The sequence below is a fragment of the Serinus canaria genome, chromosome 20 (assembly GCF_022539315.1).
Source record: "Serinus canaria isolate serCan28SL12 chromosome 20, serCan2020, whole genome shotgun sequence".
NCBI classification, from domain to species: domain Eukaryota; kingdom Metazoa; phylum Chordata; class Aves; order Passeriformes; family Fringillidae; genus Serinus; species Serinus canaria.
Genome location: NC_066333.1, coordinates 11142874 through 11158872, shown reverse-complemented (window position 1 = coordinate 11158872; position 15999 = coordinate 11142874). Strand labels below are relative to the sequence as shown.

At 45.8% G+C, this 15999-nt stretch overlaps 1 protein-coding gene across 3 annotated transcripts in view; it reads left to right on the top strand.

The window, feature by feature from the left end:
• PHACTR3 (phosphatase and actin regulator 3) overlaps nt 1-15999 on the top strand; it is a 100317-nt gene that overhangs the window by 69300 nt on the left and 15018 nt on the right. For all 3 annotated transcript variants that reach the window (XM_009093130.4, XM_018917382.3, XM_018917383.3), the window contains exon 8: nt 1664-1817. In XM_009093130.4, the coding sequence (XP_009091378.1) occupies nt 1664-1817 (154 nt within the window). The remainder of the gene's footprint in view (nt 1-1663; nt 1818-15999) is intronic.

The following is a 15999-nucleotide window of genomic DNA, read 5'->3' as shown; positions in this document are numbered from 1 at the left end:
TAACCTAGCTGAGGTGTGATAAATCACAAAACAATCCAGCCTGAGATAGATGGTCAGGGGGCAGACTGGCTCTGAATGGGTCTGACTGACAAAGAAAAATTACCCTTAGAAAATGAATACTTAAATAAGGGTGTTTGCAGGTTCAGTTTCTATTGAGGTAGTGATCAGGAAGGGATTTGCCCCAGGATGCTAAAAATGGATGTGGAGAAGAACAGCTTGGGGCTTTATTTTCTCTTTGTTCTCTAATTTTGTTATATTCACATGCACTTATTTTCTCTTACTATATAGATTTTGCATGTATACTTGCATTTTAACCTGTTCTGGTAAATGTTTCATTAAGAACAGTCCACCTTTGATTGACAGAGGGAGCTGACACTGTTAATTAGGATTTTGACCCCACTTCCTTTAAAGTCAAAATCCTACTGATTATGTCACTTTCCATGCCCCCAAGGTGCCCTGCCCTGGACACTCTGCATGGCCAGTGCTGCAGCTCCTGTGGGCACACAGAGCTCCATGTCACAGAAACCTCCTGACATGCCCAACTCCTCTAAAAACCTCTTTAAAACACTCAGGTGAAACTGGGAATATGTGCAGGGATTCCCAGGAGTTTTCTAGCCCCAAATGTCCTCCAGGTTATTTCCAGCAGGAATTCTGTTGGTTCCTCTGCACCCACTCCCAGCGTGGTGAGAAGCCCTGTCAGAGTCCCAAATCTGTGGCTTTGTGAGCCAAATGCTCCTGATGGAGTCAGATATTCAGTTAGCAGAAGGCTCTGTGTGGCAGCAGCCAAAGCATTTCACTTCCCTACCCATCTGTTAAATGTATATCTGCTATTTCAGACAGGGCTGTGTGGTTTAATTTAATTAATGCTTGCAACAGACTGTGAGAGCATTTCAAGGAAGGTGCTAAATAAGGGCACAGCTTTTTCGGCTCCAGAAAAGGGGTTTTGAGCTGATTATGGTTTCTGAAAAGTTTAACTTTAGATCAATGCAACTACCAAAAAAAAAAAAAGAGAGATTTTTCACTGCTCGCAAAGGGAGACCAAAATTACTCTGCTCCACTCTTTCCAACAGGTAAATGTGGGAAGGAGGCTGTGCAGACTCCTCCCTCTGCATAAAGAAATTTGAGATCAGTAGTGATAATAAAAAAGGAGGTTCACAGATCCCTAGCAAATAAAACCCCACTATTTGGGAATGGGAACCTATTTAGGATTTTGAATCTTGCCAACCTCTAGAGCATCCTTTAAAAAATAGACTTTAATCCTATCTCAAATGCCAAACAAAAATACCAATTAAATGTCACTTTCTTTAAAGATGAGGTGACCTTCTCTAGAAAAGGTGAAGCATTAAATTTAAAAAAAAACGAAATGCTTTAAAGCAAAAAGGAACCAAAACAAATTAACCTCCTATTACACACCATGCTCCCAGGATGAAACAAAGATTTAACTGCAGCTCCTGCATGCCCTGAGGAATATTTTGGCTCTGCATTTGCAGTGGCTTTGTGTCTGAGCTCTGCTCAGCTGCAGTGTTGCTTTCTGACATTAATGTGTGCAAATGCTCCTTGCACACAGATCGCTTCACTCTGTGCCATTCCTGCTCTCCAGAAGTTCCTGTTCCATCCCCGGGAGCTGCCTTTCTAATAACTTTCCTTTCAATGCATGTCCCAGGTACTTTGCCAAGAAAATGCAAGAAAGAGCTGCTGGCGGTAAAGCTACGGAACAGACCAAGTAAGCAGGAGCTGGAAGACAGGAATATTTTCCCAAGGAGAACAGATGAGGAAAGACAGGAAATCCGACAGCAAATTGAAATGAAACTCTCAAAGTAAGTGTTGTGAATGAGAACAGGGAGGAGCCTCCCTTTACAATGGAGCATCCTCTGAGCCCTGTCAGAGGCATGCCACCCACCCCCAGGTCCTTTGCCTGCAGGGAACCATCCACAAACCAATACAGCACATTTTCAGCTGTCAATCAGCCACTGGAGAAAAGAAATCTTAACTCTCTCTTCAGTCAGGATTGCCTTGATTTCAAGGGAGCACAAGATAGAAGTCAATTTGGAAGAAAAAATCCTGCCAAATCTACCTGCAGCTCTGCTGCTGCAATCAAGATTTGGAGGTCCTCCAGAAAACCTAGTGCTTTAACAAAAATAGTAGTATAATTATTTATCAACCAGATTTGGCTTTGTCAGCTCGAGCTGAATGTGAGCATAAAGGCAATTGTTAGAGCTGCACATTTACTTGCCCAAGGGAAAGCTGCTGCACTGGTGGCTGCACTGGTGCCTTAAGGCAGAAGCAGCATTGCCCTCACCTGGGGAAGGTGCCTGTGTGGCACAGCAGGGATGATCTGGTTTGATCAGTAACCAGGGCAACAGTGGAGAGCTGTGAGAGAAGCAGCATCACTGTGGTGTGCAGCCTAAAGCAAAGACTGAAGGTAACTGCGAGGCTCAGACTGCACCATTTGGGTTTTGTGTGTGCTTTTCTAAGGGCTGCATTTGGATATCTGCAAACATGAATATTTTAGAGAAGACAAAGTGGATTGTTGAATAATCTGTGCTGTGCTGCCCACACAGGGACAGCGAGCACTGCTCACCACCAAAATGCTTGGAAACAAATTGGGAAACATGAACAGAAATTCATTTTTAAGGCTTATTAAATATTAAATATCTCAAGCCTCTCCTGAAAGAAACATTTATTGATATTTAGACTAACTCATTCATGTGCATGCTTTTGATTAAACTTTACCTCCGGGGACAGGGAATGAGAACAAATGTGTGGATCAGAGCACAAGTCCTAATGGACCAGAGTTTATGGAGGAGAACATCTCTGCCTCCACCACTCTTGCCCTCAGCTAACGAATAAGCTGCTGAGGGAACACAGAGGAGGTTTTGGGTGCCCTTCTTGGTGCCTCTGCAACAGCAGAGATGGAGCTATGGTCCCTCCAGTCTCAGCGACTGCACAGCAGCACTTTGCACCCAAAGAGGAGCAGTGCTTTGTGCCAGGGGCTGCACAACTCAGTGCAGGGGGCAGACCCTGCCACAGAAAACATGTGCATCCAGACAAGCAGAAAAGATCCCCCTACAATGTACATTGAGTTCCAAGAGCTACAGGCAGAGCAGATCAGAGGTGTGTCCCATTAATACCCATCACTTCAGGAAGCAAAGACAGGCCTTGATCACCCTGACCTTGCAAGCTTTGTCCATGCACTTCAGGGAAATACTTCACATTGCACCCAAATATCATTAATTCCATTATTTTGGCCATTTGATAACTCATGAGATCTCTTCATCTATCAAGAGCCTAATCTGATTGCTCTAAAATACACGAAAAATGGTTTCCACCCTACTGCATCCCTAAAACCAATTCAACCATCACAAACAATTCACTGAATGAGAAGATTGTCATACCCAGCCCCATCTCCTATTGCTGAAATGCTTACAAGGTCACATCTCTTTTCAGCCCTGCCTGACTTCTCTTAGTCTGAAAGGTCTGATGGAATTGCAGCTTCAGGTGCTGTACTACAGCCTTTATCCCTTTATTTTCATTTACCATTTGTCTTGCTTAAGAATGAGCCTAAAGAACTGCTGTGAGGGATGCATCCCTAGAGTCAAATGGCAGTACAAGGACTTGCAGAGGACACTGCTGGACAGGTGACAGGGGCTGGCTACCACCAGGAGGGAGGAAATTTGCTGTGTGTGGGTGAATGCAGCTAAGAGAGCCTCCCCTGTCTGCTGTGATCTCATGCAGCAATCTGGGGTGCAGCCCATCAGTGTCACTGGTGATGTCTAGAGGATGGCTAAAAGCCATCTTTGTTCCAAGTGTTGGAATTCAGGCCTTAATTTGGTTCCTTCTTCCTGGAACGTGGAGGATTGAGCGCATTTCGGGGAACAGACGGCACGGAGATTGCTGGAATAGCCAGGAAAAAAGGCAAAACAGATTGGGAGCAGTCTCCCACACAACTTCCAGCACATATGTGCTGGCAGAGCTCAGCTCAGCTCCTAACTCATCCACCAGAATAGAACATGACCGTGCAAACAAGCTCAGGTGGTGGATGAATGCAGGAAAATATTTACAACACCAGGAAAAGCAAGTGGGTGTCCAAAAAACCCAACAGCCAACCAACAAAGTAAAAGTGAATTCTGGCAAAGGCCAAAGAGCCAAAGCCCTAGAGATATCCCTTTGGAGTTTCTGACTAGGACTCACCTCACGAAACCCAGGCCACCCCAGAGCCTGGCTGTGGTGTGGAAATGAAACCAAACTGGGAAGAGTGAAGTTCTTGGATGAGCTTTTGAGGTGTTTGCACTCATTCATTTCACTGGTCCTTGTGCAGCATGGGCTCTGTGTGACAACTTAGAGGTTTACAGCTAAGGAATGTAGTGCTGGGGTGGGAAGTGCTGCCTGGGAGATGGGATCCAGTAGAAATGTCTGCTCTCTCCAAGGCTTTGCCACTGCCTGTGCAGAAAAGAGCAGCACTGCTGCTGCAAGAGCAACACTTAGATAACAGCAAATCCACATGTACCATCAGGCTATAGATCTGTGTTTAGCACAAAGAATTATCTGTGGGCAGATCAGCAAGTAGTTATTCAATGGCTGACTGCATAAGAATGGCACATAACCAGGCAGTTGTTAACAGGGTCGATATTTTTCAACACAGTTGCAGGGGTTTGATGGTCTGTATCTCTCTAGCAAATTGCCTCAGCCCCACAGCTAACACAGCCTCACTCTGTACTCTGGAGGGAAAGATGTACTGACATAGATAACGTGCAAAATACACCAAATAACGGTGTTTATGTAGCTTTAAAAATGGGGAGACAAAAGAAGAGCATCCTCTCAAAACCGCTGTGTTATTCAAGTGGTTCTGGTTGTTATACATTTCAACAGCAGCTGTGAACCTGCTGAGAAAAGCTACTCTGCTATCACTCTGATGGGTGTTTATGAAGTCAAAGCTAAAACCCCTATTTTCCTCCACCTTCCCACTCATTCCATCTCAAAAAAGAGATTGGGAAATGCTGTATTTGGAGACAAATTCTACTTTTACAGCAGTGCAAATCTACCGACTTCAGATTTATTATTGACTGACAGTGGTGTGAGGAGAGATTCCAGGATTCATTTATGTGCATCGCTGCTTTTGAAAAGTGTATTTCCTGTATTTCCTGCTCCCAGCCAATTTAATCTACCACTTGTTGCTGTGGAAACATGGACTTTTCTCTCCTCCTCCCTCCAAAATGGCAGTATTCCAGTTTTCCCTATGCTGTAGCGCTTCTCTTACTAATCCATGCATCCCCAGTGCCCCAGAGCATGGTGAACTCTTGGAATATTCTACTGTGCATTAGGCAAGAAGGCTCCCAACAGGTCTTGGTTCCATTATTGTGTGTTCAGAGCACAGATAATAAGCCCTCAATGGAATTCAGTGAATTGAGAGCTCTTTGTGTCACAAGGCAGAAAAGACATTTGCAAGTAGGATTGTTTGCAATATCTGCTTCCTGTCTCACAGACACATTTTGCTCTAGAAGGGGGTTTCAGCTGAAACCTGGGGGAGTGAAACACTTGCTAGACTGAAGGGTGACTCAGGAAAAGGTTGTTTAATTAAATTTCAAATCTGGCTGTTTAGAAAATTGATGTTTGAAGTGCCTGCGTGGCTCGTGCTTCTTGAGAACGTAACCATAGTTAAAGACACTCCAGTATAACTTAATGTCTTAATGAAAATCCAAATTCCTTGAAAAGATTGTACTTGTAATATTCACTTCATGTACTGCTTCACCTGTTCTGGTATTTGTACAAGTACACATGATGTGTGAAGTGGCACTTAGGAGATGATGGGGACAGGAATTAAATACAGAAACGTGGGCAGAGGAGTCAGACAGGAAGAACAAAGGGTTTTTGTACTCAGAGAGGAACCAAAACCTGAGCACCTAAAGCTGATCTTTACCACATTGAAAACATTGGCTTGGGGAAGTGGATGATGCTGGACCAAGGTTTCCTGGCAACAAGAAGTGAAGAGGAAGCATCTTTATTCAGTTGTTACCACATCTGGAATCTGTAGGTGTGCTGCTGCCCTGAGGTTCCTGGAGAAGCATTTTTGAGTTGACTCACCCAAGAACTGCAGATGTAGCCAAAGGAACACCCAGATGAGACCCAGGTAACAGAGTGTGAAGTTCACAGTGCTGCTGGAGACAGGACAATACCGAGCAAAAAGCAAAAAGCATTTCAGACTGGCAGCCTAAAAGCAAAACAGCCCCACGGCTCAGCACAGAGACAGTTTCACCTACTGACAGCACAAAAGCTGTGCCATGTTTCCCAAGGACAGCACATCCAGTGCCACTTCACAGAAATGTCTTAGGGCAGCTTTGCTCACTGAAAAGGCATCAGCCCTTCAGACTGAGACACTCAGCAGGGAGCTGGGCTGAATGCTGAACTTTGGGGAACATTTTGTTTAGATTGACCAAAAAAAGTGCTAAGTGGGTACATGCAGAGACTACTGGTAGTCCAAATGCAGAAGTTAAGGAGATGCCAAGCCTAAGCTCACCTGGGGATTAGCAAGGTTCTTCTGATGAATTTCTAGCTGTGCTCCAACTCCCGGTCACTGGACTAAAAAACCAGGGAACTGCCCTAATTTCAGAAGGCTGGGAAGACTTGACACAGATTCATTCCAGAGACAGAAAGGCAGGGGGGGCAGGTACAAAGAACAGATCAGCTGTCAGCACTAATTAGCTGTGTACAATTTAATGCATTTCATTACTGGGCAGGAACCATCCAGGTAAGCATCTCGCTGATGCTAAAAATAACCCCAGCAGGCTCAGCGTGGGTGTGTGTGCAAGGCTCAGCTCCTCACCAGACAGGAGCTAAATATAGAGCCACAATTGAATTCTGTGGGCGTGGGGAGCCAAGGGAGTCTCCCATCTCCTCACTCTGCTCCAGCAAGATGTGATGCAGCTGGGGGCTGCTGTCAGACCTGCTCGTGGCTGCAGGATTTTATGTGGACCATGCACAGCATCCAAGTGCTCAGTGAGGATTTGGGTTTTTTTTAGTGGTTTGCCCCTTTTCAGTTATGGCCTCTGCTTTTCAGGCTATGGAAAAGAAAGATGTTGTGAGGGGTGGAGGGGGGAGCAGTAGGAAGAATGGAGGAGGTGTAAGTGAAGCTGAGATTTTTTTTTTGGTGCTGCCTCCAGGATTAAGAAGTCCAGTTTCAAGGCCTGAATATTCCCTATGCTCTTCTTTGGTGTCAGGCAGTGGCACAGATCTGGAAACCCTGCTGTGAACACAGTGACAGGCAGCACTGGTCAAGGGGCTGGGGGTTAGTGCCTGCTACCTGTGCTCCTGAGACAGCCTTCAAGGGTAAAAATCAGGAGGAGAGGGAGAAGACTCAAGTGTCATTAAGGTCTCCAAGCAATGAGTAAGTTCAGCCTCCTGTTTATATGGCTTTTCAAGTCCAGGGGAGATGTAGTGCAGTTTAAATAAAGCATTAGAGAGGGTTCAAGTGCATCTGTACATGCTGTACCTTGACAGCGCTGTCCTCTTGTCTGAAGGGCTGAGAAAGGTTTGTTCCCTTTCAGGTATTTAACTCCAAGAATAGAACCAAACTCACTAACACCAATCCCTTGGTCAGGTTTACTTGCCAAACTCCCTGAGTGTGTGATCATACCAGGCCCTTTGGACAGTAACTCTTGAACCAGAGGTGCTTCCTTGCTTCAGCAGCCCTTGTACAATTAATTATGGAACACTCAGTCAGCTCTGGGCAAGAGCCCTAATCTGCAGCTGAACCAGAATGAGCAATTTGCTGTCTCAGACCAGCCCACAGCTCATCTGGCAAGATTTTTTAAACACACTAATTCACTTATGAAGGGTTGAACCACGGTTGCCTTTGTCCTGGGTTATTTCCTGGTGTGAGCACAAGCACACGACCCAGAGGTGCTCCCAGTGCAGGCCTGTATTGCTGAGGATTCAGCATTCACCTCCTGAAAATGGGGAGTATTTGTGCAAACATGAGGCAATGTCACTGCAGAGGCAGTAAATTCTGCCAGGCAATAACATGAAGTTCCAAATTCCCAGGGCACAGCTGATTAAAGATAGTGTCTTCTCAGAAGACAATCTCCTTCCACTGCTCTGTTCTACTTTCCTGGCTCCAGTGCTGGGAATTCCTAATCAAACCTGTTTTCCACAGCACACTGAAGGCAAGGGCAGCAGGTCAGAGCACAGCAAGCAAGAGAAGAGCAGAGCAGCAGGTGGAAACACAGACAGGAATATACAGGGCCTTTTCTGGGACACAGAGTCAATTCCTCGAATAGATCTGACATAAGTGGCACAAGTGAAACTAGAAATAAAAAAATCAGAGCACAGAAAGCTGTAAGTATCACAGGGGAGCATAATCATATAAATAAACTTGCAGAAAAACTGCTTAAGCAAGTGTCATTGAATAAGGAAAAGCCTTTTTGGGAAGAAAACAGTGCACTTGTTTTGCCCTGCCAACCCGCCCACTACCAGCAGCTCATGCTCAGCTGAGATCCCTTCCCAGAAATTGGGCACCTCCCCACGCCTGAAGATCTGGGCTCAACCCCTGTGGTGAGACAAGCAGTCATAAAGCAAAGAGGAAATGCATAAAATGCCAGTAATGCTCTGTAATGCTTCACCTTACACTGGATTATGATTCAGGTCCTTGAGCTTGTGTGGGTCTGCAGTAAAAGTAATTACAGAAAGAAATTACTTTAATTTGATTTGCAGAGCTTAATCGATGGAGACCAAAGTAAGCTGCTCTGGTTGTCACAGTGATTTGTGCTCGTGTGGGATGAAAAGCTGACCAGAACAAGGTGCTGTAACACTTGTGAGCTCCTCATAACCCAAGGGTTGGGCAGGGAGGGATTCAGGCATTCACAGTGCCAGCCCTCACTTTGCATAGGCATGGTCACTGTGTCACTGAGAGGATTGAGGATTACGGTTTTTTGAGTTAGATCTATTAATGAAATTCAGGAAAAATGTTTTCTGCACTTAAAGCCAAGCACTTACTTCACTTAGTTGGAACAGAAGCCAGATGGGATGGACAGTGTGTATCTGAAAGGCTGTGAACTGTATAAGCACAGTCTCAGCCAGAAAGGGGCTTGGCTGCTTTTTTTTTTAACGCATCCATTTCAGATGTGCCGCTTCAAAACATTTGAGAACAAAAGAGAGGGGTAAAGTTTGGATGTTGTGTTGGTTCTCCTCCCACTTGCCTTTTAAACCTAACCAAATTTATAGGCAGACTGGATATCAATGAGTGTCACCATGACTGTTGCAGTGGATTGCCTGCAGAATACCTAAATGCTCAGTTTTCCCACAAAATCTGAAACGTGGCTCGGTTTGGAGAAGAAAAAGCTCCTTAATGTGCAGAGCCACAGCTGCACACACTGTCCCTGGGGCACAGCACTGAGCTCTCCCTGCTTTATGGGGAGGGTTCTCAGATGAATCACCTGTGCTTTCCCATGAAGAACTTGATCATATTTTTGGGCTCTCTTCCAAGAAAACTGTCTCAGCACATGAGATCCAAGGAAACTGTAATTCATACCCTGCAGTTTCTGGTTCACCAGATTCTGTGAGTTACTACAGTTCCCTCCTCCTGCTGCTCTGAGCACAACTTCTGTAGCTGCTTCATTCAGGATCTCAATTCCTCCAGGAATCACAGGCTTGGGCTTGCTGCTTTCATATGGAAAACTGGGTCAGTCTAGCACAGTTCCTGTGTTTCTGAAATAATTTCAGAGAAGGTGAGGGTTGGGGGGAGAAAAATGAAAGAAATAAATATTTAGAAAACAGGAAGTGGGAGAGGGAGAGAAAACAGGTCAGAACAGAAGGTCACTGATTTTCCTCAATAGATGATGTGCAATTGTATCAATTATTAAAACGTGGCTGTAGCTAAGTCTGACTCCATTGCCTGTGCCCAGCTGGAGAGCTGCAGCTGTATAACCAGGTCTTGGGAGCTTCTTGAGTCAGCTAGAGTACTGCAAGCTTCCTTCAGAATCTGTTTTTCAGGATAATTAACTCATCCAAGTAGGCAGCACACTTCCTTGACTTCCCTGGACTCTGGGGAGTGTTTTTTTTTCTGGAAAACACTCTTGTTTTCTGTCTTTTTCTTTAGCTCTCACATACAACACACCGGAAAACCAACAAACAAAACCAAGCACTCCCAGGTTTATCACGCTCATGGTTTTATCCAGTGAAATTAAGAAGAAATGGAGGTTGAGGACCTTCTCCTGTTGAGAGTCCACTTATGCAGAGGACATCAAGGCAACTGGGAAATAAGAACCAGCAAGCTGGAAAAATCTGAGTCTTAAATCACATTAGAAACAGATACTGCAGTCTAGTTAGTCCATTGTTCTGCAAAGATGTGTCAGTCACTTTGCTTTTATAAAGCTATACAGAATACAAGCAAGAAACAAAGAGCAGAATAAAACCTGAGTGCCTCACTGCAGGAAAAAACCTCTCAAACCCAAGACTACATGGCTCACAGATGAACCACCACTGTCATTTGCTTGAGATGATCATATTCATTAAACAAATTAAATTCTAAATGAATTAATACTTCATTAGTTTCTCAGAAATTATGTTAAAAAAATGAAAGCCAGGCCCTCTCAGCAGTCTCTGCAGAAAGCAGCTGGCCTGTTGCACAGAGATCAGCCTAATTTGAGGGTGTCTGATATTCTGGCCAGGCTACACTGCAGCCTTGTTATAATCATCACTGGGAGTGGCTGCAGCACTTCCAAATACCACCCAGCTGGGGAAAAATCCTCCTTCTCAAGAGAAGGTTAAACAAACCAGGACTGATGTGGTAAGGGAAGTTTTATTTAGGGGCGTTGTGCAGTTCAGCTTACAGAAATCCCTTTATCAGCCTGTTTACACCATGAAGGAAAAGGTAAAAGGGAATGAAGGATATGTGTGGAAATGGCAGGCTCAGGTCCAGGGGTGATGGGAGCAGGAGGCTCAGGGTCAGCAGGGAGTTTTGGTGGGGAGAGGCCCAGCACTGCAATGCTGGGACTTGCTGTGCACCAGCTGCAGGGACAGGAGTAGCTGCAAAAGGCAGGAAAATGGCTCTGAGGGAGGTGTGTGCACAGAGCCAGGACCTGTCTGAGCTCTGGGAGCCACTGCCACTTCCCACAGCTCTGCCTACCCTTCCCCACCTGCAGTCCCTCCTCAGGCAGGGAACAATTCTGAGGACAATCACGGAGGTGGCACCAGAGGATCCTTTTCTGAGAACTCCCAAAGGTTTTGTGTGGCAGCCTTGAGCTTTGGCAGTGACAGTTCGTGTTGTACCACAACAAATCACGGCTGTAACTTCCAAACATGATGTTACATAATTGAATTCTTACATTTTATTCAGTTTTCAGAAGATCAGAATATTCTGTTCTATGTGAAATTTGCCAGCAAATTCTATTTGGATTTTCGTGACCAAAGCTAAACAGTATTCTAAACACAGTTAAGGAGGATCCCAGAAGGCTCTGGGGAAGAGCAGGCAGAATATGAGGATGACATTTTAAAATTTAAATCCTGCCTGTATTTTCCTGTAAGTTAGCCTGTCTGCAGTGCTCAGTGTCACAGTGGCATCAAGTGACAAGTCATACTCCTCACTCTGTCCAATTTGAAAAACAAAGTACAACAGAATTACTGAAATACCACTTGCACAGGGAAGTGAATAAATTCCCAGAGGGGCTGCAAATCTGGTTTTTCAGACAGGACAGTTTGCCACATTGTCCTAATCTGTACAACAGATATAACCACATAGACCAGCTTTGCAGAGCACTGTGAGAGCTGCTGGTGAAAGAACCACAAAACTGATCATTATTGAGACCAGGGGACTCACACTCCTACAGACTTTTTGGGCCACATCTTTGAGCTGTCAATGGAATTTCTCATTTCACTCTGCACTGAGAGCAGGAAGACTCTTTGTCTTGAAAAACCAACAGATAACCTCAAGAGAAAATGTGAAAGAAGCCAAGTTATTAAAAGCAAATAAGAGTGCAATAAAGGGCAGGATTCAGAGCCTGCTGTGGGCAAAGGCTGGTGTGGCTCTGGCCACAGTGACAGTGTGAGACCAAGCTGTTGGTCTGGCTGTCCTGGAAAATGCTGGGCCAGCAATAGTGTGCACGAGAGGAACAGAAACCAGTAGAGCAGATGGTGAAATGCTGTCTGCAGGCAGGGATACCCCATCCTTGGAGAGGCTGTGTGGGTGAGTGACAGGCGAGAACTGGAAGGTGCTGCCTTGCCAGAGGAGCATTCCCAGCGAGGTTCCTGCAGCCTGGGAGCAGCTGTGCAGCCACACACAGCTCCCAGCAGGGCCTGGCTGTCCCAGCAGCAGCTGCAGCTCCTCAAATTGCTGTCATTTTCCTTCAGGGATTACACAAAGTACTCAGAGAGTGCTGCATTTGCCTTGATTTACTTCAGCAATTCAGAAAGCTGCTCCTTGGTATCAAGCCTGACAGTACAAAGGGTTTGCAAAAAGTGCCACAGCATGTCCCCTCCTGCCTGGAGCTGCTGGGTTAGGAGTTACACAGCTCCATACCCCCAGCTCTGGGGTAAATCTTCACTGCAAAGCCACCTTGCAGAGGTTTATTTGTCACCTCCCAGACTTTGCAGATTGCCAAAGGGTCCTTGGTATGCACCTCCAGGTAGCAGGGAAGGACATTCTCCACACCTCACCTCATGGGGAAATTCCCAGGAGCTCACACCCATGGCAAGAAGGGCCCCTCTCAAATCCTTCTGCATCCAGTGAGGGGGGGGAGGAGGAGAATTGACACACAGCTGCCAGCCCACACACACCAGCACTTGGTCTGCTCTCTGCAAATCCAGCTGTGGTTTCTTCCAGTGACCCAAATCCCACAGCTGCACATTGCAGTGGCATCTGTTGTGGGGGCAACTGTTTATGGATTAAGTGCACAGTACTGCAGGATCCCAGCCCTGAGCATCCCAGCTGAGGCCAGGACACACTGGGACACTTCCATCAGACAATTGTCTGTTTGGTGCCTCTGTTTCACAGGGCACCAAACAGACAATACCTGTTTGGTTTGGTGCCCTGTGAAACAGAGCTTTAACTACAGACAGAACTGACATGTCTCCCTGTCATCCTGTCCTTGCTGACTGCCATGGCTGGAATTGCACTCCTGGCTTCCCAGGAAGTTGAGTCACGAGCCTACAGACATTTCATTTTGTACAGGGCACAAAGGTGGCTGACAAGCCAGCCCCAGCCTCCCTGGAGGAGAACAGGCACAGTCATTGTATTAGGGATTGTTCAGACAGTGAAGTCAAAACCTAGCTTTCTTCTTTTCTTACTTTTCCCCCTCCTTTTCTTATTTTTTTTATCATACCCCAGTAAGCACCCAGGAGCAGGCAACTGTCACTAGAACAGGAAAGTCTCAGGCCAGTGGCAGTCCCCTCCACTGGGCTGAGATTTGCCTCTGTCTGCTGCTTATTTCAGACTCCCTCCTGCTGCTCACGCAGTTGCTATCAGAGTAGATTTTAGTATCATTTCAGCAGTAGATATGTAGCATTGCTTTTTTGTTTTTTGGGAACACAGAGCTCCATTCCTGTTTCAAGAGAGAAAAGAAAAGGGAAAAAAAAAAAGAACAAAAATCTCCTGCTTTACAATGAAATGTTATTAACCATTTTCAGTGACCTGCACAATGTGACCGGGTCATACTCAGCCCTTGGTTTCTCCTGGAAGACCCTCCAGTACCCATTTTATACCCAGGCTGAAGCCTTCAGCAGAGGAGGGGCACTGGGAGCTGCACCACTCGCTCTGTTATTTGAAGAGTGTGTTCTTTCAGCACTTTGCCTTGCTGAGATATTTTTAGCTTGAAAGTATTCCCCAAACCAGCTCTTTGCCCAGCTGCAAGGCAGAGCAGAAGTGAGAACAAGCTGCTGTTGATGAGAACAGTGCTGCTCACACCGACATTGCTGCTGAACAAGACACTCATCAAACTACAGACAGGGAACATGTCTTTGGCTGAACAACCCACTGCACTTTTGTCACCCAATAAACTAAATATTCTAATTCTATCACAAACAGGACAGATCCACTATCCAGCAGCTCTGTTAAGCCAGAGTGAGAAAGCAGGTGGAAGGGAGATGAGGAAGCTGCTGCTCTGAAATAAGCAGTTATTACATTTAAACCCCATGCCAGCATGCTAGCTCTTGCAGATTAACTAATAACTCAGATGAAATTTAAAGCTGTTATTTTATGTTGGTCCCACAAGATGCAACAGCATCCTCCAAGAGTCCTTATCTGAGTGTAGAGAGAGGTATGAAAGCAAAAGCCTGCTGAAGGTGGAGGAAGGATGCTCAGCAGCTGCACTGAGCTTTGGAGCAGGGCTTTGAACTGGGCCCTGATCTGCTCCCAGCTGTGCCTGGCCCTCCCTCCTCACACCTTGGAAAATTAGACACCCAAAGGTCAAATGCAGCAGGGCTTTCACAGGTGGTGAGAACAGTGATTACCCTCAAGCCTTCTCCAGCTGAATCCTCTGACACAGTTAGAACCTGGCTGTGTTGTTGTTTCAGCCCACACAGTGCTCACAGCCCTGTGCAATAACAAACCTGTCACTGGGCAGGTCCTCCAAGGACAGTGGGTTGTGATACAAGGGTCATGCTGGACAAGTGTGGGGTTTCTATTTCAGCTGAAATCTGAACCCTTTGCAGGGCTCCTATCACAGAAATGATAATGATGGACAACTGTAATTGCCTGGTAGATGAGTGAGAACATAATTAACTGAACTCGTGCTGATTTGCAGCTTTGAAAATCCAGACAGAACTAAGGGCCAAACAAATAAATAACACATGTAATTAAGGCAACATTTATAGCCTCTGTGTTTATCTGCAGTTTTCTTATTTGGATGCAAAAAATAGTACATGATGGCTCAGAGACACAAATGTCAGGGAACTTTAAAGAATGCAACTCACAGCATTTACCAGACCAGCTCACCGTGTTCACACTGCTCTGAGCTCCCTATTGCCAGAGAAGCTCAGCAACTGCTCTTAGGATGATACTCCAAGGGCTGGAGAACCTCTGCTTTGGGGTTGTTCAGCCTAGGGACAAGAAGCTTCTAAGGAGACAATGCTGGGGCTTTCCAGGGATTAAAGGGGGTTATATAAAAAGAGGGAGAGCAACCTTTTACATGGGCAGATAGTGATAGGTCAGGGGGGAATGATTTTAAACTGAAGAAAGGTTGGGCTGGGCTAGATTAGATAAGAGAAACAATATTTTTACAGTGAAGGTGGTAAAACACTAGAACAGCTTACTCAGAGAGGTGGTGGATGTCCCATTCCTGGAAATATTGTGTCAGGCTGAATGAGGCTCTGAACAACCTGATCTACTTGAAGATGTCCCTGCTCATCGCAGGGGCGTTGGACAAGAGGCCTTTAAAGGTTCTTTCCACCTCAAACTATCCTGATTCTATGATTTTCCTGTTATGGGAAATGCTGGCACATCAATTCCCACTTTTTACACGATCCAGAATTACCTCGGGGTAAAAACAAGTTTGTGTCTCGGTGTCTGCCTTCTAATTTTGTATAGACAGTAACAGAGAAGTCCCTCCCACCACAGATTTACTACTACCCATAATTGTACATTGCAAGCAGGCACAGAGCAGTGCGTGGGTGACTCAAAGCCCTGGCACACATCCTCTTCACAGCTACTTATAGGAAGGATGAAAATAAACTTCTTGTTGAATTGAACATGATGTTCTGGCAACAGAGCTGCCTATTTAAGAGGCAGAGCCTCTGCCTCCTGATGGGCAGCAGACACAAGCAGCTTTATGAGAAGCTAAACCAGGGCACTCCCATTACTCCTCCCTTTGCCTGGGCTGTGAGAGGGATCCTTCCCACCACCTCCCTTCCCAATTCATCTGCAAAACCACCTGACATGAGGAACAATCAATGCAGTTGCTGCTGGCTACAGCTCATTTACTGATGGCTGGATTGATTGCTCCCTTGTCAGTGCAGGGTCCACAGGCACATGCACGTGTCCAAGTCCACCCAGTTCACTCCTCCCTTTGGAGAGGA